Source organism: Arabidopsis thaliana, chromosome 5, assembly GCF_000001735.4.
Source record: "Arabidopsis thaliana chromosome 5, partial sequence".
NCBI lineage: Eukaryota > Viridiplantae > Streptophyta > Magnoliopsida > Brassicales > Brassicaceae > Arabidopsis > Arabidopsis thaliana.
This window is the reverse complement of record NC_003076.8, coordinates 5,323,038-5,344,477: the sequence shown is the minus strand read 5'-3', so window position 1 is coordinate 5,344,477 and position 21,440 is coordinate 5,323,038. Positions and strand designations below refer to the sequence as shown.

Below are 21,440 nucleotides of genomic sequence, written 5' to 3'. Positions count from 1 at the left end.
CTCCGGCAAGGATATATAAGAACGTTATCGGTTCGGTTCGGTTCGAGTAAGTTTAATAAAACCAGAACCGAATTGTTTTTCACTTGATTTGGTTCGATTTATAGAAATTGAAATGGTTTGGATGAATTCAATTTCGTTTCTACTCGGTTTAGAGCGACCTCTATTAAGACAAAATCGAGACCACACCAGTCTATAGTCTCTCTTTCGAGTCTGCAGCTAGCGTGAAGACGATGAAATCGATGGGAGGAGATAGATAAGCGCGAATTTGAGAGTGAAAATTCTAAATTCAGACCCATTTTCACCGGCGCGAGTCATCGTTGAACCATGTCTTGGCTTCCTGTAGAATCTGATCCTGGTATATATTCTCTTTAACAATTTGGGGTTCCTGTTTTCTGGATATATAAAGAGATGATGTCAGTAACGAGGTTTTGATAGTGGAGCACTAAAAATGTTTGGAAAATAGTCTTGGCTTCCTGTAGAATCTGATTTATGTTTGGATTTTGTCAAATTAGAAGCCAACAAATGTTGAAAATAGTCTTCTCTGCATCTACAAGAGGTGATACTTACTGTGTGAGGATTGGAAAATAAAAGTATTGATGCTTTTTGAAATTATATATCAACAATGGTGTTTGTCTTATACTAAGTGGATTAGTGTCTCTCGATAGCCATTGTGCCATATATGTGAGTAAGACCAATGTCGCTTTCTTGTTTGTTATTTCTTCATATTTTTTGGTTTTCTGTATTCTATATTTTTAGGTATTTTCACTGAGATTATACAACAAATGCAAGTGAAAGGTGTGCAGGTTGAGGAATTGTATTCCTTGGACTTCAACTCTCTGGATGAAATAAGGTAGTTTACTTGTTACTCTTTCATCTTCTATTGTTCGAAACAGAAGAAAAACAAAGTCAAATTTACCTTGAGTTGTCTGATATTTGCAGACCTGTCTATGGATTGATATTGCTTTACAAGTGGCGTCCAGAAGAAAAGGAGAATCGTGTTGTCATCACAGAGCCAAACCCGAATTTCTTCTTTGCAAGCCAGGTCTTTTACTCTCACATTAGATTTGTGACTCACGGATTTTCCAATCATTACCTTTTTTATAAACTATGTGTTTCTTGCAGATAATCAACAATGCTTGTGCGACCCAAGCGATATTATCAGTCCTCATGAACTCTTCGAGTATTGATATTGGCTCAGAACTATCAGAACTGAAACAATTCGCCAAAGAATTTCCTCCTGAACTGAAAGGTTTAGCCATCAACAACAATGAGGCAATACGTGCAGCTCACAACACATTTGCCAGGCCTGACCCGTCTTCCATCATGGAAGATGAAGAATTAGCTGCTGCGAAAAATCTAGACGAAGATGATGATGTGTATCATTACATCAGCTACTTACCTGTTGATGGTATCTTATATGAGCTCGATGGTCTTAAAGAAGGACCCATTAGTCTTGGACAGTGTCTGGGTGAGCCAGAAGGAATCGAGTGGCTCAGAATGGTCCAACCTGTGGTACAAGAGCAGATTGACCGGTATTCGCAGAATGAGATTCGGTTTAGTCTCTTAGCTGTAGTTAAGAACAGGAAAGAGATGTATGTAGCTGAACTGAAAGAGTATCAAAGAAAGCGAGAGAGGGTTTTGCAGCAGTTAGGTGCTTTGCAAGCTGATAAATACGCTGAGAAAAGCAGTTACGAGGCTCTTGATAGAGAGCTTTCGGAAGTCAATATCGGGATAGAGACTGTTTCACAAAAGATTGTAATGGAGGAGGAGAAATCTAAGAACTGGAAGAAAGAGAACATGAGAAGGAAACACAACTATGTCCCTTTCCTCTTCAACTTCCTCAAGATTCTTGCTGACAAGAAGAAGCTGAAACCTCTCATTGCTAAGCACCATCCCTAAATCTGCTTTACCGGGATGTTAACTTGATAGAAATCAGATGTTTTAGTGATCTGAATACTGTGGTGGCGTGGTTATATGTAGCCAAACTTTAACTTGATGGAAGTCAGATGTTTTAGCGATCCTTGATTGTAATTGGTCTGAGGATTATGTTGAACCAAATCTTTTTTTTTTACTTAATTACATGTTCCTTATAAAAGAAGCATATAAGAAACAATAAATCAAAACCTATTACAAAACCTGTTCTCTCGTTTTTGTAAAACTTGTATAGCAATGAAGATATCTCTAGTTTTTGGTTCATGAATCAGCTTCTTCGTTTCTTGTGTGTGAATCATAAACCGACGGCAGGAAATTCGGGTTGAAAATGACGGTTTAGTCTCAAAACTGGTTGATCATCACTCGGACCTGGTGTTTGTGAAAGAAGAGAGTAAACCAGCTGCTTGAGCCGGTAGTATATCGCCAAATGTCGACATAGCGGCTGCTGATCTGTCCTTGAATATTCCCACTTGTCCATCAGTTAATATTGATCCCAGTTTCAATGTGCTTTCCTGAAAAAACAATTTATACATGGTCTAATATACTAAACCCGATTACAACATTGTAGCCATTAATTAACCAAAGCCTAAACCTTTACCTGCATGAAAGACTTAAAAGCCACGCCGAAATTGGAATTTTCTTCTAAATCACTTGTTTGAGATTGCTCGCCGTTTGTAAATGCCTTCCATGAGTTTCTTGCCGAAGCATCATTTGATGTAACTGGAATAGAGACCTTATTTGTACTTCTAGATGACAGAGCTGGAGCGCTGCATTTGACCCGAAACGAAGACTTCTGATATCAGAAACTAGTTTCCCAAATTTTAAAAAGGTCAAAAAGAAGACTTCTGATAGCAGAAACTAGTTTCCCAATTTTTTTTAAAAGCTACAAACATACAAACAATGTTAGATGTAGAAGAAGAAAATCTTACCTTATGGGAAGGTATTTGAAGCGGGGAACTGTGGAACATGGCATGATATTTGATTCTATATTAATTGATAGTTTCTGCGCAGTATCTGTGTACATTCGGTTTAGTTGCACAAAGAAACCAAAGAGTACAGCATGGCGTAGGTACGACTGCTTTTCGTTCTCCCAAAGATAAGGCTCGTACCTTTTTTGATATTCAAAATACTAGAATCAGAGTGACAACAAGACGATAGAGCAGCCAAAATAGTAAAAGATAATATATGACGTAGGTAAAGATTAGGGATAAGATTTCTTACGTAAGCCAGTCTATGGGATCCAACTTTTGGGTTAGTTGGGAGGTCACTCCATCAATGCGACCTCTATTGACTAACTTTGTTTTCTGTTGATCCTGCCTTCGCCTGTAAGCCGATCTATTTATTGTGCTCTTTGGTGTCTCCACATTGGTGCTAGTATCACCCCCAGAAAGAACGTCAGCTGCAAATCTCAAATCCAGCAAAATTTGTAAAACTCCTTTCTCTGAAATTTGGGGTTCGCTGGCCTCCCTGGCAGATAAGAAATCCTCATAAATAATGGTGATCTGCATTGTACAATGGAAGGTTGAAAAAATCATTCTTATAGGCAATCACTAGCTTGGAAATGTTTACTGATGAAAGTGAAAAAGTATCAATAGGAAACAAAAATTATCAAACAGCTCTGAAAATTTTGAAGAGAAAAATAAACTTTTTCTTGCCAGAAATATCTCTGTCGTAGATGGAAAAAAAAAGAAAAGAAGGAAGTAACCAGAGACAACGCACCTTCTCCAACAGGCTTGAAGCAAATTTTTGCAAAATAGACCTATCCAGTACGTGACCTCCAATTCGATGAATTTCTTCTGATGCCCGACAGAGAAATGAAATCATATAGAGTGAAGGCAACGATGGAAGTGATATCTTCAACTCAGATTGACTCTCGTCCTGCTCTTGCTTCACTATTGTCTCTTCCCATCCCTATATCATTCTTAAAAGATGAGCAGGACACTACAATATTAACCTTGCATATGACTATTGAAATGCAAGAGGAAGTATAAACTATAGCATAATAACTTCAAAAAATCAGAGTAGTTCAGAATCATCTTCACCAAAAACAAAGAATTTCAACATAGGACATAAGCAAACTAACTACCTCTGTCGATTTAGTCAGCTCTTTCTAAACCGATGCAGGAGAGACAACTAAGCAGAACGAAATAAAAGACAAGAAAATACAGACAAAGGATAAAAACATATTTAGTTACCCTTAAAGGAGTTGTAGCAGACAATCCATCATCACTCCTAAGATCACGCAAGAGAATAGCTGAAAGCTCATCAGATAACCACTTTATCCACAATGTATGAGCCTTGATGCACAGATCTCGCATAGTTCTATTAAGCTCTTCAAATTTTGGACTTGTTTTCTCTTCCGCTCCCAGTAGTGCAGCAACAGCTAATGAAGTCTGCTTTCTAAGATCGGTATGCAATTGCTTTCCAGGGCTGTCAGCAGTGGCTGGAGTATTCGAGCTAAATCTTGGCTGCCTCAACAAGGATGACAACTTATCAGAAACTGCAGTCATAGTTTCTCTACACCACAATCTTGGAGAACCGAGAATTAAGGGAACATGTTTTGAGTGGTTCAGCAATGCAAACAAAAGGCGTCCCATAAAAAGTGATTTCTCAATTATTATAGCAGGTGGAATTGCTTCACTGTCCTTGTTCTCTTTCTTCACGGCAGCACATAGAAATTCAAGTTCTTTATCTACATCTGCAAGAAGTGCTGAGACACTGTCATAACACTTATTCTGCACGTATGGTGCAAGATCCTTTAACCTTGGACCTGCCTTTTCTGACTCGAAGAAGCTTAGGAGGTCTTCCAAAACACTATGGCAGCGCCTATCAACTGCATCTCTCATTTGGCTAACTTCAGGACCAAAGTACGCAGTTAGACAACTTTGGAAGTCGCTTTCTTCAGGTGATGATTTATTTCCGGAAATAAGACCAACTTTCTTTGAATTAGGCTCAATGAACCAGACACCACCACCTGTAGAAGGTCTGTTTAAGTATGCTTGGAAGTTGATTTTCTCACCAGTAATCTCACTATAAGCATGTACCGAATCTGCTACATTGACAGCTTTAGTCAAATTCTCAAATTTGGAGTCAATGATAGATTTCATCCTTTCCACAAAGGCCTTCTCAAATATTTCATCCCATAGGTTCAAATCATCCCCCAGAACAAGCTCTCGGATTCTATTCCAAGGCAACTCTACCTCAGACCCGAAAACACTTTTAAGCCAATCCAAACTACCCCTCAAGACATCTTTGCTATCCATGGTCTCCCTTATCAACTTTTCGGCTGATCCAAGCTCCGCGCCAGTAACTATAGCTTCAATCAAATGCTTCCCACTAACCTTACCAACAATCTGTCCACCGCATTCCCTCAACCAAGTCAGACAAGACTTAGAAACGTCATTTTTATCAAGGATGAGCATAACGGATTCCAGTTTATCTCTGAAGGATTTCCACAACTCAACCTCTTCCTCTGGATTCGGAATTCCACCAAACAGTTGAGAAGCTGGAGGGGTACTCAAGATTGTTTTATAAAATAGAGGCATGTCAGTCAAGGCTTGCAAGAAGAGTTCCCCAACTTGTCCCACTGTAACCTGAATCACACTTAACACATCACAAAACACCAAAACAACCTCACCCGCATCCTCACCAGTACAAGCATTCAACTTTTGCAGAATCCAAGTCTTCCTCGAGTCTAGAAACAACTCAAGCACTTGCTCTGGATCAAGCTCATCAACCACCGCGACAGCAGTTAAGGCATCCACATAAGCTCCCAGTCCTAAACCCGGATCTAGAAGCCGCTCATGGCTCCTCTGCGAAATCTGAGCCTTAAAACTCTCAACTATCTGCCATTGGTGCTCCAATAGTGGAAAATTCGCCAACAGCTTACTCTGATCCACCTCTGCTACACCACCACCACATCCCTCCAACTTGATCAGTCTCTGCTGCACATGCTGAGCACGCATGTACCTCCCCGCAGCCTCTAGAAACATAGACTCGTCAAGGCATCCCCATATATTCTCAGGCGTATCCACCAGATACTTAACACGACAAGCGATCCCATAGACATTGACTCGTACTGGGTTAAGGCTAGCAAGCTTAGGAGTTTCCGCTACAGAAGAAGAAGAAAGCGATCGAATGTTACCGTGGATCGAAGAGATATTGGCTGAGATCGACTCACAGAGCGACTTCATGTGAACAATCGAGTCAGCTGAGTCGATTAGATCACGGTACCTAGTCCCAACGAGTTGCCGAAGCTCCTCTTTCTTATCCTCGATGTTCTTCCTAGTCGCCGACTCCACAATTCGAATCTCCGACATTGGTTTCGTGCGAAAAAGAGACTCAGCATCTCGTTGACCACCTCCGTTACTGCTGAGACTTACGGCGGAAGGCCGGTATTCCCCGGCGGAAGCTGATGACATTCTCATGGTTTCTCAAGCGTGGCTTCGTGCGTATTGTATTCTCTTTTAGCAATCCATCATAGCTTCCACTGACTGAAGAAGAAGAGAATCAACAAAACAGATCTGATCGGATCTGGGATAGCTTTTCCTCAGATTCAGAAGTAGAATCCTCGAATTAAGATCTAATTTTTGAGTTTTTTTTTTTAAGTTTCTGCAATTGCTGCGAAGAAGAAACACGAAAAGAATTAAACGTTTCCTCAATATTACAAGTTTGCCCTAATTTGGTTCGCAAGGAAGGATTCTAACCAAGTCCGGTCCGGTTAAAGCTTAATTGTTAAGTTAAGATCTAACCAAGTCCGGTCCGGTTAGAGCTTAATTGTTAAGTTAAGATCGATTGGAGTATATACTAATACACGTCTTTGATACTAAATAAGTGACAAACTAGTAACAGTGTTCTACATTTGATTAGTATGCAAAACTAATTTAACGGAACAAAGATAATTATTTATTTTTAGTTCATAAAATAGCTCCTCCTATAACAACAACTCGAAGCGCCATGACTCGTGAGGAAGCAATCAATCACAGATGCTGAAACAACGTGCAGTCCTTTTGACTAGTTTCCAGGAACGACACTGAAGCTTGCGGCAAGTCCTCTGCACAAGAATTTCCTTTGATATATAACACAGATGATGATGATGTAAAACGACAACAATGCATGATGCATCTGTGATTATAAAAGAGATTACTAACCTCTAGAACTACAAAGGAAGAGAGTATCCACGAAGATAAGTCGAATCCACTCCAGATTCTCTTACCAATGCCACTCTTCCTGTCCGAGCCACCTTCAATTTTCATAAAACACAAACCATAAGAATCGCCAGACACAACAGTGACCGTGTCTGTGAAGAGATTAGAGATAAATCAAGAAACTTTTTTTTAACCTCGCAGATTCCATAGGCCTCTAACTGCGTTTGTAATGCAGACATTTTTCTGAGATCCCCTGTAACCTGCAAATCGACGGATTTCATCAGCTACTAGATCTCATCTCAAGCTTGAAATATCAGAAAGCTACGAGAGCTTTTTGTTGTAAAGTTCAGGGAGATATGATATCAGCACCTCAAGGGTGATAGTATGATCAGAGACATCAATGGCTTTAGCACGGAAAACTTGAGCAATATCTAAAACATCTCTCCTTGCAGAAGTATCAGCAGCTACTTTGATGAGCATCAGTTCTCGCTCCGCAAATGGCATGTGCGTTATATTTTGGATCTAGAAAAGCCAATGAAAGGGAAACGTTATTAGACATATAAAATTAAAATTAAAACCAAAGTACACTACGGTTTCGAATCATTAGCTCACCTCCTGAAGATCAATCAACTTCTGGAGCTGCCTAACCAATTTATCTATATTTTCATCAGTTCCGGGAATAACTGTTGTAATCCGAGATAAGCCCTCTTTCTCAGCAGGACCAACAGCTAGACTCTAGAGCAATAAAAGCAACAACTTTCACATACTCTTGAGAGAAATGAGTAGTATGCATCACATCGGTGAAGCTAAAAGCAAAAGTGTGTGCATAATAACCTGGATGTTATAACCTCTTCTAGAGATAGCTCCAGTTATTAGATTGAGAACTCCGGGAACGTTGGCCACAAGTAAAGATAATGTGTGGGACCGAAGTCCGCTCGACTGCAAAAAGGTAAACAGTTTTAGTTCACTTTGACCTCTAATTTCGAAGGATTTACTGGATCAAAAAGAAAATTATAAAACGAATGCAGTATCCGAGAAACGTGTCTTACATCTTCATCGTAGACCATTCCCCAATGAGCGTCAAGGACCGGTTTGAAATCGTTATAGGGTTCCACTGGATAAACGTCACCCTAAAATAAAGTATCAGTTAATCTCGTTCAATCTACTAGTGCTTAGATATACACAGGGAGAAAATAAATTAGCTAATATTTCTATACCCCGGATGATGCATTGCCATTTCCAGTCAATGCTAGTTTTGTTTTCTCTGCAACAGTCTCATGAGATGATTCCTTTACAAGATGTGGATATGATGCCGCTGAAAATCTCCAAAACGGAGCGGTTTCTCCCATCTTTTCCCGTCTCAGAGCAATCTAGAGTAGTAGTATACAACAACAGTTAGGATTAAAAAAGCTGATTCTTAAAATTACTCATTATAGTCAGTGAAACGCAGAAATTAACTACATGGAAAAGAAGATAAAATCCGCATTAGAGATTAAGTAATTTAATCAGTTTTCATGTAAGATGTGAACATGTATTTAAAGCTAAACTGGGAATTTCATGTGCTCTGCCATTTAGAGTGTCCTGAGATTCACCAAAGGAACTCGGGTCTGTATGTGTGACATAATAGACCAAAAAAAAAAAAAAAAAAAAAAGAGGCTCCAAGTGGCTACAAGTAATGATACATGTGAGTCCAACCGTTCAAACAAGCTTTTTCAAGACAGAAGATGTAATTTGAAGACATTTAGAGCCAGACGTTGTTGACAGTTAAGAAGGATTGGAGCAAAAAGTGGTTGAAAGTGAAAAATTACCTTCCCTGTTCTCGCAATTTCTTTTATTCCAAACTTCTCTAAGTTTGTCGTTAGTGCAACCATTTTTCCAGGGTCTCCAGTTACCTACACAATAAAAAATGAGACTTAGTGGAACCATTTTGACCATATGATCTGAGCACATATAAACTGAAGAAAAGGTCTGACCTCAATCGTTAGAGATTGCTCTGAGGTATCCACGATTTTTGCTCTAAAGATATCCACCAACCACATGATCTGCAGTACATGGAAACTTCATAAAAAAACAGTTTTTTTAAAACATAGCTTCATCTAATCTATATCCTTGAGATTTTAATGTGAACTGATCAATCGTAAGAAGTAAAAAACATTTGCTGTGACTCCATTAATAACAAGGAAGAAAACCTCTTTTCATCTATATTCATCTATATCCTTGAGATTTTAATGCGACTTGACTAATCATAGAAAGATAAAAAAGACTCTGTACTGTGACTCAATTAATCATAAAGAATAAATGCTTCCTTTCATCCATATCCTTGATGTTTTTAATGCAACTGCATCAAGCATAACGAAAAAACAACTTTGAACATCCACCCAATATTTTTGCAAGATGAATTATTCTTTACCTCTGAGCGGGTGCTTGGATCAGCGTTAAGTTTAATGAGCATTAACTCACGTTCTACATGGGGCTCCTTGGAGAGATCTTCCACCTGAACAAACCATTATGAGTATAAGATAATAGTCATGATTCATTAAAGTATATATAAGCTCAAAAAAATTCTTAAACAAAGCAGCAAGTTATAGCCAAGACTAGATTCAATAGAGAACAAGATAAAAACCTTGATGACATTGACGAGCTTGTTAAGCTGTTCTACAACTTGCTGCAAGACTTTATCTGTTCCAAGAACAACTATAGTAAACAGAGCCTTGTCTTCATTCAATCCTACGGCAAGGGACTCAATATTGTATCCCCTTCTAGCAAATACTCCAGCAATTCTATTTATTATACCGCTCTCATCGCCCACAAACACCGAGATTGTATGCCTCCTTACTCTGCAAATCAATTGGCGAGATTTTTAGTAAGAGAGACGCAGAACACTTAATCCGAGAAATAACTTGTTGACCAGATAAACAAATCCTCATACAAGTATATTCAGTTGAACAAAGTCACTATTCGTGGAGAAAAAGAGGAAACAGAATCTTCTTTGATGTTGACCAGACATATTCGATTCCAATACTGGAAAAGGGAAGATCTACAGTAGTACTAAAATCACAGCTTGAATTTTTAGTATCTATAACATTACTAGTCACGCAATGCCAATAGAAACTGAATAAACAAAACACTGTTGAGCAAATCATAAACAATAAGAAGCTAATTAATTGCAGAAATTGGAAGCGAGGCCGAGAGAGAGAAGAAGAACCCAGTTCGAATTAGAGGAAACAAAAGTGTTCTTCTTCTTTTTCTCACCCCACATTGACGAAATTAGCAAAGCTTTCGTTTTTCACTTGTAACAGAAACGCACCTATCACAAGCCGTCGGAGCTACAGATTGAGCAGTGGTGATGGCTTTATCAGTGGAAGCAGCTGAGAGAACAGTGGCATTCCTCATCTTCCTCCCGTCGATGATCTGATTTACTTGCAGGGAGTTGGGGGTTTTCGCCGGAAACCCATAACCTTGATTCTGATTCTGGAAGTGAAGACGAGATGAGAATAATGAAGTAGCAGTCGTCGTCGCCGCCATTTCTGGGAGAGTAATGGTGTGAGGCGGAAAACAGCAGAAGGAGAAGAGAGAAAGAGAGAAACTTTGGGTGAGTAAACAATCAGGGCACCTTTTTTTTTGGTTGGGCTGCGCGAGTGGAGGTGTGTTGCGTAAAGACAATTTATGTAGTTTACACTTTACAGCAAAAATATTTAAAACGTTTTTTACTGGTCTTTGTTTTTGTCATCTAGTAGTCTTTGTTTTTTAATTTTTTAATCAATGATTTAATAACCGGACTTTGAACCGGCTGTGTGTTCGGGTCATTTTTTAATTTATTTACTAGTCTTTGTTTTTGTTTTTGTCGTCTAGTAGTCTCTTTTAAAACTTTTATCAAAACCGGGTGTGAGTTCGGGTCATGAATCATGGTTCATCCTGGTCCGACCGGTTAGACGTTTTCTATGTTTTAATAATAAAGTAATATTTCAAATGTAGAAATGTTTAGAAAATAACTCAAAATCTCAAAAAAGTAAACAAAACATACCAAAAAGATGTGTATTCACTTAAATAAGACTTATTCAGAGATAGGGTTTGAAGATGTTTCTATGTTTAGTTAGGAGAAGGAAGATCTTTGTCGTGTGTCGTGTGGAGAAAGAAAGAGGGAATACGAAGATAGATTTTCCTCGAGGAAGGGTTGAGTACAAAACCGGATTTGTCTGCGAGTACTTGTTTTTATAAATAAGACTCTATTATCTATTCATCAATTGCTACTATATATACGTACGTACTGAGACGACTAGACAAGAATAACGTTGCATGAGGATTGAATCGCTGCTGCAACATGATGTAGTAGAGCGAATCCTGGAGAGACTTGCGGTGAATTCTCTGCCTCGATTCAAGGCTGTATCGAAGCAATGGAAATCAACAATTGAATCCCAATTCTTCCAAGGAAAACACTTGACGCATCGTCAGCAATCAGGAGATCCAGTTGTTCTCATGGTGACCGTATATAATGACGACTCCCCGCACGTGGGATCCCTACTCCTTGGGAGCAGAAGGACAAGGAACCCTACTACATTGATCATATAATAGCTGTGACGGTCTCGTTTGTCTCTACCATCCCAAAGAACCGGGTTTTGTGGTCAACCCCACAACTAGATGGTATCGTCCTCTTCCTCTTTGCGAATATCAACAAATCATGATCGACATATGAGAAGTTTTGTACATACTTAAACTCGGACTCTTTAGGCTTGGATTTGGCAAAGGCATATTCGCGGCAACATACAAGCCCGTTTGGCTATACAACTCTACAGAAATAGGCATAGAAGAAACCGCTACCACCTGCGAAGTTTTTGACCTTAGCACCAACGCTTGGAGGTATGTCACTCCAGCTGCTCCTTATCGTGTTGTTGATTTCCTTGGTCCCCTCTTTGTAGATGGGTCGCTTCGTTGGTGCACTGAGTGCCAAGAAACCAAAGTTACATCTTTTGATCTTCACACCGAAGCTTATCAAGTCATCTCTAAAGCTCCCTTTCTCAATTCCGATCCTCAGGAGATCGTCATGTGCAATCTTGACAACCGCTTGTGCGTATCCGAGATGAAGTGGCCCACCCAAGTGATATGGTCGTTCAATTCAGGCAGACATGGGACAAAATATATTCTATATATATGGTAGTAAATGTTGATATGCCTAATACCCTAAGGTACGTTGTCGTGCCACTAGCAAGTTGAAGAAGAAGTTGTTGTTTTATGATCGTGTGCTATGTCCAAGACTGTTTACACATGACCCCGAAACCAAACCAGATGATGTTGCTTTCTCGGCGGCTAAATCCATTGGATATATATCCTGTTTGTTATTTCCCGAGTTTAATCTCTATTCAAATTTGATTAGTGCCAATGCATAATGTAACCTTTGCTTCTTCCATCAACTATATTTGTTTCTCCAAGTTTCAAGATGTGGTTCTGGTGTTACCTTGATTACTTGCTATTATGCTTTTAGTTTACCTCACTACGTTGGAAGATGGCCGTTTTTTCCTTCCTTGCTTCCCTTTATGACCAAAATGTCTTGAATTTTCTGGTGTGATTATGACTTTAGGTTTCCATATCGATCACTGAAGCTCATTGAGCACATTTTTAAACTATTTGGAAAATATTGTAATTTTACCTAAATATAGGGCCAAATACATAACTTAAATAGATGGAAATTGTTTTTTTTTTTTTTTTTTTTTTTTTTCATGTTGCTCGTCGACTCTCCTCCAAATCTCCAATCGAACTTTGCCTACATCTCTCCCTCTACGTCGATCTCGATCCCGATTACGATCATCCGATCATTCTCCGGTTAATACGCCGTACTGACTGCTTTCTCCATTCTACATACTCCATCATTTACCGATATCTTCATTCCTACCTACATCAAGTCCGGCAGCTGCCGACGACGGCGTCGTAGCTCCGATTGGCTTAAAAAGGTGGAGATCTAGGTTATTGAATCGCACCGCCTCCAAAATCTATCCGACCTGAAATCGGATTAGATACACAGTGAAGAGGTTTGAGAGACTAGTTAAGCGAACGGAAGAATGGTGGAGCCGGTGAACTCTTCGCTTGGGAAAATGCTATTGGAGGAAATTAGTCCAGTGGTCATGGTTCTATGTACGCCTCTTGTTGAAGATACTTTCCTCAGGAATGGCTTATCCTTTGTGGAAACGCTCAAGCCATTCTGCAACTTTAGTAACATCGATGGTGAATTCCTTGATTTGATGTTGATTGTGTTCCGCGTTTACTATCCGAAACGTCTAATTTGAGGATTCCAATTGTGAATTTTGCGGTGCAGTGCCTGTTCGGACATCGAGCGATCAGCTGTATCGGCTAAAGAAGTTTACATTAAGATTGTTTTATGCCTCCGATATAAAGCAACCAAACGTAGAGGTATGTAAGAGTTGCTTCGGTTGAATATATTAACGTTTGAATAGTTAAGGTACTTGATAACCAGTTATTACCCAGCAACAGTGTGAATCACCTTTAATTGAACATATTGAAATCATTACCTGCTTTTACGAATAACGTAAAGTGAAAGAAGATGGATTTGGTTTTAGGGGTATACTTGTTTATGTTGTGGTGGAGGACGGCCTGAGGCTCCTCCATTCTGCATCTTTGGTGTTGAGCTCAAATTTGATTGTATTTACTTATGGCTAGGTTGCTAAGCAACGGCTAGAACGTGTTATTACTCAAGCTGGGGAGAAGGATTTTCAGGATTTGAAATCTGACCCTCCTCAAATTACTGATATACTCTCTAGTAAGTCACTACTCCAAATTTGTTTCTGTGATTAGCGGAAAATGCCTTTATAAGTTTTTTAAACTCTTTAACATCGTGCACTAACAATTTTTAAATAATTGAGAAGCCGAATTCTCTAACTTGTTGCTTTTCTAATGCTGTCGTATTTTCGCTCCCTGCAGATCCAGAGTCTGAAATTGCACCCTCATGGTTTCGGTATTACAATAAAGAACTTATACGTACATTGTCGTTTTCAGACCACGAAGCTTTCGATCATCCTGTGGCATGTAAGATATTAAATGGATTTTAGAAAATCGTTGTTTTCAGGTCTTTAAACTAGGTTTTCTGATCTATGATGTCTCATAGAGTTTTCTGTTGAGTTCCAAATAATTCGAAATGTGCTTTCAGGTCTATTGGTCGTTTCATCAAAAGATGAAGAACCTATAAAAAAATTTGTAGATCTTTTCAACTCCAATAGATTACCTACTGATGGTACAATGGACCCAAACATTTTGAAGCATTACTTGTTGGTGCATGACAATCAAGATGCAACAACAGAGAGGTAGTTGTTCCTTATTCCCTCTTATATGATATGATTTTCATCATAAGTTTATGATATGATTTTCGTCATAAGTTTATGGGTGTCAAATGTAATGTTATAGTTGACTAGATGATATTTCTTCTGTAGAACGTCTAAAGTTCTGTCAGAGATGAGAAGTCAATTTGGAAATAATGAATGCAACTTACTTTGCACTAATTCATCTAAAGAGGGGAACGTGGAACATCAGGCTAATCCCTGGGCTTCATTTGTAAGTCACTCATCAGAACTTTTATACAACATAATTTCAAGTCTCATACATCAATCCATGTCAATTTTGTAAGTTCATTATCTTGATCATCAATTTTTCTTAAAAGAAATCAAGTGTTTCGGCCGACAAACTTGGATGTGCTCTCACTGGTGATGATATTGTGGAGGTATTTTAAAAGGCTTCTGGCTGCTAGCTCTGGAGTAACATTCTCTTACTGATTAGATTTATACCTTTCAACAGTTTTGAATGTTTTAACCTATCATATTTCGTTTCCTGGCATATTTGGAGCAGATCAAAGATCTGATGCAAGAGTTTGCTTCAAGGCATATAATTCCTTACATGGAGCAGAAAGTTCGAGAACTTAATCAACAGGTTAGCTTTAGATACTCTAACAAGTCATCTGTGTGTTTTACTTAGGCTTTTGTTGTTCTCTTATCTTATCGTTTAGTTTGCATTTTGTTGTGTCACTAGATTTCTGCAACAAGGAAAGGTCTTAAAAATCAATTTAAAAACTTTTTGTGGAGAAAAGGAAAAGACGATAATCCGGATGCCACCAAAGGTTCTATGTATGCTTTCTTGAACTCCTGCTCCTTTTATGATTACCTTGACATATTTATAAGCTCTACTGACTTTGCTTCCACTTTTGAAGGTATACATATAGCTCGACCGAATCTCAAATTAGAATTTTGGGTGACTACGCCTTCATGTTGCATGATTATGAACTTGCATTGTCAAGCTATCGGTTAATATATACAGACTATAATATCGATAAAGCTTGGAAACACTATGCTGGTGTTCAGGTAGATACACATCTTTGTATTTATGTTAATGTTGAGGTGTTCCTGTGGCATTATATTTAATATGATATTCGTCTTGTATTTAGAAACTTACGTATAGTATAGGCTTGCCATATTACCAAAACTGCTTTTTGGTGTTTATTTTTCATTATTCTTCACTTTATGTCCTGTGGTTGCTTCAATAGTTCATCATCGATGGGCCATTGTTTTGTTTTGCTAAGATTTGGGCGGACTACTCATCTTTTCATGCATGTTTGGAAGGAAATGAGGGGACTTGCATATTTCATCTCAGACCAGCCAAAAAAGGATTCTGAGTGCATGGAAAATGCATTCAGCACTTATATGGTATATCTTTATAACCCACTCTTTAATTGATAACAGTTCTTTTAGTGAATGACCATCAATTACTTGAATTGGTGTTTATAATAAGCAAAGTATGAAACTGAAATACTAATTGTTTAACGTAAGTAAGTGATGCGGTGAACCATGCTTTCAAAATCTCATGCAGAAACTTGGGAAGTCTGGCTTCCAAAATGCTACGAGATGTGGGCTTTGGTGGGCAGAGATGCTAAAGGCTAGAGATCAGCACAAAGAAGCTGCTTCGGTTTACTTCCGCATATGTGGAGAGGTGCTTCTTTATATGCCTTCAGACCATACACATTTTATACAGTTGCTAACTTTTACTCATTTGCAGGAACCCTTGCACGCTGCAGTCATGTTGGAGCAAGCTTCTTACTGTTTCATGTTAACCAAGCCAGCGATGTTACACAAGTATGGATTTCATCTAGTTCTCTCAGGAGACCACTATAAAAACTGTAATCAGGTACATGTCACTTTGCTGGAAGAGCTCAAGCTTTGTACATGCGTTGCATTCTTTAGAACACATATTGTTTGCCTTTTTTCCAGGTTAACCATGCAATTCGTACATACAAAAGTGCAATCTCTGTTTATAAATCAACTACATGGAGCCATATCAAAGATCATTTATATTTTCATATTGGACAGTAAGTTTTGGATATGGTCACTTTAAGTCTCATAAGATGTGAAGTTTAGAAATTTGTGGTCTAAAACTTGCTATAATTTTATCTGTTCAGGTGGTATGCAATTGTTGGGATGCATGATGTTGCAGTTAGAAACATGCTCAAAGTATTGGACTGTGGCTACCAATCCAAGGCAACCCAAGAGATTTTTCTCAGGGACTTTTTCGACATTGTTAAGGTGCCTAGCCTATACTTGCGGTTTTACACGCTCCACTGAAGCTGCTAAGAAAAATATATAGTGCTTCCAATAGTTACCTCTGGTCTCAATTCTTTGTTCTTTGTTCATAAAAAAAATCGTTTTTATTTTCATATTCATTTTGAAGAAAACTGGAATGAAGCATGAGGTGGTGGGACTTCAACTACCAATTCTTAATATGTCGTCTCTTCAAGTTATATATGAAGACCATCGCACTTATGCATCTCAAGCTTCTGTAAGTTTCATATTCATTCTTTGGAGTATGTACATATTGCTACCCATCATAATCTTCCTAGGATGTATACTCCATTGTGAACAACATAATTGACATCAGTATATATGGTTAAGATATTTGGATTACTTGCAAATAAATAATCTTTGTGCATCATTCAATTGTTTCTTTTTCATTGATGGTGCTTTTGCATCTTCTTAGTACCACTATGACTCATATTTCATATGGTCAGGCTCTTGTAGAAGAGAGCATCTGGCAATCACTGGAGGATGATATCATCCCATCATTAAATTCTGGCAAGTCAAACTGGCTGGAATTACAGTCAAAGCTTCTGCCAAAGAAATACAAGGAATCAAATGTTTGTGTCGCTGGAGGTATGCAGGTTGTTGTTAGCTGCATTTACTGTTTACCTGAATCACACGCAATATTATTTACAGTTGTCCTCATATAACTTATACTTGAAGTCTGAAATTTAAAATAATGCAATCTAGTCCAGCTAAAATAGGCACAGTTATGTCCAAAATCTGTTTTGCCTTATGGTGCCAGCAGCAGGATATTTCAATTTGATATATGATTTTGATTTGACCCTTGAAAATGAATATCTTAGAAACTACTTACTTTGATACTTTGCATGGAGGAGATACGGAAGAGTGAGAGAGAAGGAGTATCATGTTTCTTCGTTTGTGATATCATAGTATCTGTAAATGTTATCACGTGTGCTTTTTCCAAGGAAGGGATTATTTTTGGCAATACATTTCCATATTGTTGAGGACATGATATTCTGGTGTAGCATGTCTGGAAATGTTTGTAATTTTGGATTCTTACTTGGTCTTCACTGTTTTCAGAGTCGGTGAAATTGGATCTGGAGTTTAGGAATCCATTGCTAATCTCTACTTCCATAACAAGTGTGTCTCTTATCTGTGAACTTACCGCAAATTCTGACGACCTAAAATTAGGTAAGCTGTTTCTGTTATTTGATGTTTACTTTATAAATTTGTTTACATTCTTCAGTTTGTATATCTGATTTTATCTCCACATTGGACTTTGTAAAGTAGATAATGAGCCAAGTGGCTCAAGCTTGAGTCCTGAGATTTCCACAGAACATAATCAGTAAGCAGCTAATCTCCTCAATCAGGTTTCAGTCAAATTTGTTGACCTAAATTTAAATGATTAAGATGTGCCATTTATGTCAACAATACCACAGGGTTACAACCTCTGGTTTTTCTTCTTTCACTTTGTCTGAAGTGGACTTCACATTAGGTGGAGGCGAGAAAAAATTGGTAAGTCTGCTAAATTAGATACTTAGATTGATTTATCTGTTTTAATATTTAAAATCTTCGTCTACCTGAAATTTTTTCATCTTGTGTATATAGATAAACATGTTTTTTTAAAGTCTTGAGGTTTTCACTTGTAGTTGTTGGTCTTTACTCTGCTTAATCAGGATTTTGAATTGCATGTGTTTTCATTTCAGAAGACAATTATGAAATAAATTGTTTGGTCAATTGTGCGAAGAAACTATTGAACAAGTCGTACTGTATTGATTGCCAAGTAGTCTATCCTCATTGCTACTAACCTTAATTAAAGACACTGTTGAATTTCCTTGATCCCTGTATCTCCTTTGTGAAGTTCTGAGGTTTTGTGTAGCTTGTAATTGTCGACAAAAAAAAAATGTAGCTTGTAATTGTTTGTTACGTCTTACTTATTGTTTTGATTTTTTTCTTCTAGGTGAGACTCACTGTTACCCCCAGTGAAGAAGGTATCCTCAAAATTGTCGGTGTAAGGTGGGAGTTGTCTGGTTCCATCGTAGGTGTGCATTACTTCCAATCTGTGTCTGTCAAGGCAAAAACTGCGAGAGGAAGAAGGAAAAACAAACTTACACCCACTGATGCCTTGAAATTTTTAGTCATCAAGGTGCAAAGCTTTCCTCTATGGTTTAATTTTTTAATGATTTGTTGCGACCTCTTATGTTTAGAAATTTTGATTGTGCAGAGTCTACCCAGGCTTGAGGGTTCAATTGATCATCTGCCTGAGAAATTGTATGCTGGAGATTTACGTTATCTTGTTTTAGAGTTAAGAAATAAGTCAGAATCCCCAACAAAGGTAGTTTTCTTTTTCTGATCAACCCTTATCATTCATGTTCTCTACCGTATTGCCAGTTAATTCATTCTGTTCTACTATTGTGTGGATGTTACTTGTCTATGAGTTTGGTTTGGTTTGGTCTGGTTTATCATAGTGATTTTTGCTTGATGACCTGATAATGTGATGCGATAAACCGAGTTATTCTTGTGCTAACAAAGTCTGTCTGTCCTCGTAGAATCTTAAAATGAAGATTAGCCATCCAAGATTTGTAAGTCCTGGAAATCATGAAGAAGAGCTGACAACCGAATTTCCAGATTGCTTAAAGAAGGGCGATGAACATAATATTGTTCAGCGTGAAAGTAATAGAACAAGTAGTGTATTTGCATTTCCAAAGGTCTGTGGCAAACGTTTTCTTCAAGCCTCAAAGACGAATGTGCATGTTAGGGTATTCTAACATGGTTTTGAATGGTGATCTCTTTCAGGATGTATCACTGCAAGGAGACAGATCATTAAGGTGGCCTCTTTGGCTTCGAGCTGCCATCCCAGGAACAATATCTTTGTATTTTACGATATACTATGAAATGGAAAATGTATCAAGCATGAAATACCGCACCCTAAGGATGCATTATAATTTGCAGGTGATGAATTTTTTGGCTGCATTTGTTTTTTTTGTTAAGAATTTGACTATGGTATAGGCAGATTTGCATTGGCTAACAAGTCTTAACCATTTCTACGTCGTACTCTTTCATCTAGGTTTTACCGTCTCTACAGACCTCGTTCAAAGTCACCCCATCTCCATCAAGATTGCAAGAATTTCTTGTGCGTATGGATATCGTGAACCGTGCGAAGTCAGATTGTTTCCAAATTCACCAGTTGTCAACAGTTGGGTGCCGGTGGGGTATCTCATTGCTTCAGCCTGTTGATACAATCTTACCTTCCAAATTTCTACTCGCTGGGCAAGCTTTATCTTGTTTCTTCATGATAAAGGTCGTTGGAACTTAGAAAGTTCAATAAATGCATTTCTAGTAGCTAGTTTGGTCTTTCCCTTTTTGAAGTCTGAAATTAGAATTTTGCTCAAACTTTCAGGATTGCAGAAAATCCGGGACTGAAGACGAGGAAACCACGTCCCTTCCTCCCAGCCAAACTGATGTAAAATTGTATACTCAGGATGACGATGAAAAGCTTTTCGATATCGTTAGCTCACCTTTAGCAAGCTTCCATGAAAGTGAAAGGTCATGTCAGGGACCCTCGGTTCAGGTAAGCGAATATCCTCTTTCAGGGTCATAAATCTTATGTATGTCTTATGTGCGTGAGATTTTTTTTGGAAATATGTATTACTCTCTTAAACACAGTATCACTTCCCTGGTAACTTATCATCGGAACTGTGGTGAACTCAAATTTCTTTGATGAAACAGGTAAGTCCAAATACTGTTGACTTCATCCTAATCTCTCGCCTGGCGAAAAGCAGCAGTCCATCAGCAGTTCCCGATTTACCAAAGATTTTGTCTCACCATTCATGTCATAACAGGTAAAGTACCCGCAAAGATATCTTTCTGCAGATTGCAAACCTATTGTCCACTTCTAATCCCGTTGTTGTTCAATTACAGTATCAGAAGCTCGAGCCCGATCTCGTGGTCACTAGACGGTCCCCAAACCATACACCACGACTTTTCGACCTCCTTGTGTGAAATAAAACTAAAGATGGTAATCAGAAACACATCTGATGGAATATCATCTGTGACCATCAACACGAATGATTTTCTACCAGACGCAGCAGCAACTACTTCTTCCTCTGGAAACCAATCCGGGTGGCGCTACGTGCCAACCATCACAGAGGAAATGAAACTAACTTCAGATGTGATGGGAAGCCGTCTGGGAAAACCGCCATCTTCCATGGAAAGCTCACCTCCTTTCATATGGTCAGGTTTAAGTTCCACAAAGATCCAAATCCAGCCATTATCCACAACCGAAATACCGCTGCAGATATCAGTTTTCTCTCCAGGTATCTACGATCTGTCTTCATATGAACTTAACTGGGAGCTATCTGAGCATGAAAGTGCAACATCATCAGGGACATGCCAAGGTTATCCTTATTACCTTACTGTTCTTCAGTCTGAGTGAGCTTTTATAGTTCTCTCTAATGGTTGGGTGTGTCTCCATTGTTAAACATGAGAATTGTTCTATTATGATGTGTCAGTCATTGTCCTCTGTGAATTCATTTTGATGGTTTCTGTATGCTTTACGTCTGAAGTTTCAAATTTTGATTGTAGTAAGTTGTTGTCAAGAAATGCTTCTAACCGAAAAAGATTAATTTTTCATTCTTAAAAAATTTGAATCTTTTGTGGAATAAAAAGATATTCTGGCCTATTTTCAAGTTTTATACTTTATATTTTAATAGCTGAGTTAATTTCTTTCGTTTATTTTATTAGATTATCTGATTTATAAAAGAGAAAAAAAACT

The 21,440-nt window shown here is 38.3% G+C and overlaps 5 protein-coding genes and 1 long non-coding RNA gene across 11 annotated transcripts; 3 read left to right on the top strand and 3 right to left on the bottom strand.

Moving 5' to 3' along the window:
- The first annotated feature begins 192 nt into the window (after positions 1-192).
- UCH1 (Peptidase C12, ubiquitin carboxyl-terminal hydrolase 1) lies at positions 193-2,087 on the top strand. Its single transcript, NM_121636.3, has 4 exons — positions 193-355; positions 757-850; positions 940-1,042; positions 1,123-2,087. The coding sequence occupies exons 1-4, from the start codon at positions 325-327 to the stop codon at positions 1,897-1,899; spliced, it is 1,005 nt and encodes a 334-aa protein (NP_197135.1). The 5' UTR covers positions 193-324; the 3' UTR covers positions 1,900-2,087.
- On the bottom strand, positions 452-779 carry AT5G02525. Its single transcript, NR_142607.1, has one exon. It is a non-coding gene; the product is annotated as an other RNA (long non-coding RNA).
- On the bottom strand, positions 2,046-6,583 carry AT5G16300 (Vps51/Vps67 family (components of vesicular transport) protein; the record flags this gene model as incomplete). Of its 4 annotated transcripts, none has more annotated exons than NM_121635.4 (6): positions 2,046-2,444; positions 2,531-2,699; positions 2,862-3,041; positions 3,154-3,434; positions 3,652-3,843; positions 4,128-6,583. In NM_121635.4, the coding sequence occupies 6 exons, from the start codon at positions 6,357-6,359 to the stop codon at positions 2,292-2,294; spliced, it is 3,207 nt and encodes a 1,068-aa protein (NP_197134.1). In that variant the 3' UTR covers positions 2,046-2,291. The 4 variants fall into 4 exon arrangements, with proteins under 4 accessions (NP_197134.1, NP_974788.1, NP_001190320.1 ...); NM_203059.2 differs by having other exon boundaries at positions 2,065-2,444; positions 2,633-2,699; positions 4,128-6,359; NM_001203391.1 differs by having other exon boundaries at positions 2,254-2,444; positions 2,955-3,041; positions 4,128-6,504.
- A 110-nt stretch (positions 6,584-6,693) lies between these two features.
- Positions 6,694-10,728, bottom strand: VAT1 (VALINE-TOLERANT 1). Of its 2 annotated transcripts, none has more exons than NM_121634.4 (13): positions 10,387-10,728; positions 9,703-9,916; positions 9,490-9,573; positions 9,053-9,121; positions 8,888-8,971; positions 8,297-8,449; positions 8,129-8,209; positions 7,914-8,018; positions 7,692-7,814; positions 7,449-7,601; positions 7,274-7,339; positions 7,083-7,174; positions 6,694-6,985 (listed from the first exon to the last, which is right to left on the bottom strand). In NM_121634.4, the coding sequence occupies exons 1-12, from the start codon at positions 10,602-10,604 to the stop codon at positions 7,091-7,093; spliced, it is 1,434 nt and encodes a 477-aa protein (NP_197133.1). In that variant the 5' UTR covers positions 10,605-10,728; the 3' UTR covers positions 6,694-6,985; positions 7,083-7,090. The 2 variants fall into 2 exon arrangements, with proteins under 2 accessions (NP_197133.1, NP_850829.1); NM_180498.3 differs by having other exon boundaries at positions 6,733-7,000; positions 10,387-10,715.
- A 647-nt stretch (positions 10,729-11,375) lies between these two features.
- AT5G16285 (F-box family protein) lies at positions 11,376-11,648 on the top strand (the record flags this gene model as incomplete). Its single annotated transcript, NM_147864.1, has 1 exon — positions 11,376-11,648. One exon carries the CDS (start codon positions 11,376-11,378, stop codon positions 11,646-11,648), a length of 273 nt encoding a protein of 90 aa, NP_680169.1.
- A 1,135-nt stretch (positions 11,649-12,783) lies between these two features.
- Positions 12,784-21,345, top strand: AT5G16280 (Tetratricopeptide repeat (TPR)-like superfamily protein). 2 transcript variants are annotated; one of them, NM_001343445.1, is made up of 28 exons: positions 12,784-13,295; positions 13,387-13,481; positions 13,749-13,848; positions 14,010-14,114; positions 14,236-14,389; positions 14,516-14,636; positions 14,743-14,802; positions 14,928-15,008; positions 15,108-15,202; positions 15,286-15,436; positions 15,695-15,778; positions 15,942-16,061; positions 16,128-16,256; positions 16,340-16,437; positions 16,528-16,651; positions 16,797-16,904; positions 17,134-17,275; positions 17,747-17,857; positions 17,957-18,011; positions 18,106-18,181; positions 18,627-18,812; positions 18,891-19,001; positions 19,216-19,374; positions 19,463-19,618; positions 19,734-19,967; positions 20,067-20,237; positions 20,396-20,508; positions 20,588-21,345. In NM_001343445.1, exons 1-28 carry the CDS (start codon positions 13,133-13,135, stop codon positions 21,099-21,101), a joined length of 3,816 nt encoding a protein of 1,271 aa, NP_001318572.1. In that variant the 5' UTR covers positions 12,784-13,132; the 3' UTR covers positions 21,102-21,345. The 2 variants fall into 2 exon arrangements, with proteins under 2 accessions (NP_001318572.1, NP_197132.2); NM_121633.5 differs by having other exon boundaries at positions 17,954-18,011.
- The last annotated feature ends 95 nt before the right edge of the window (positions 21,346-21,440 follow it).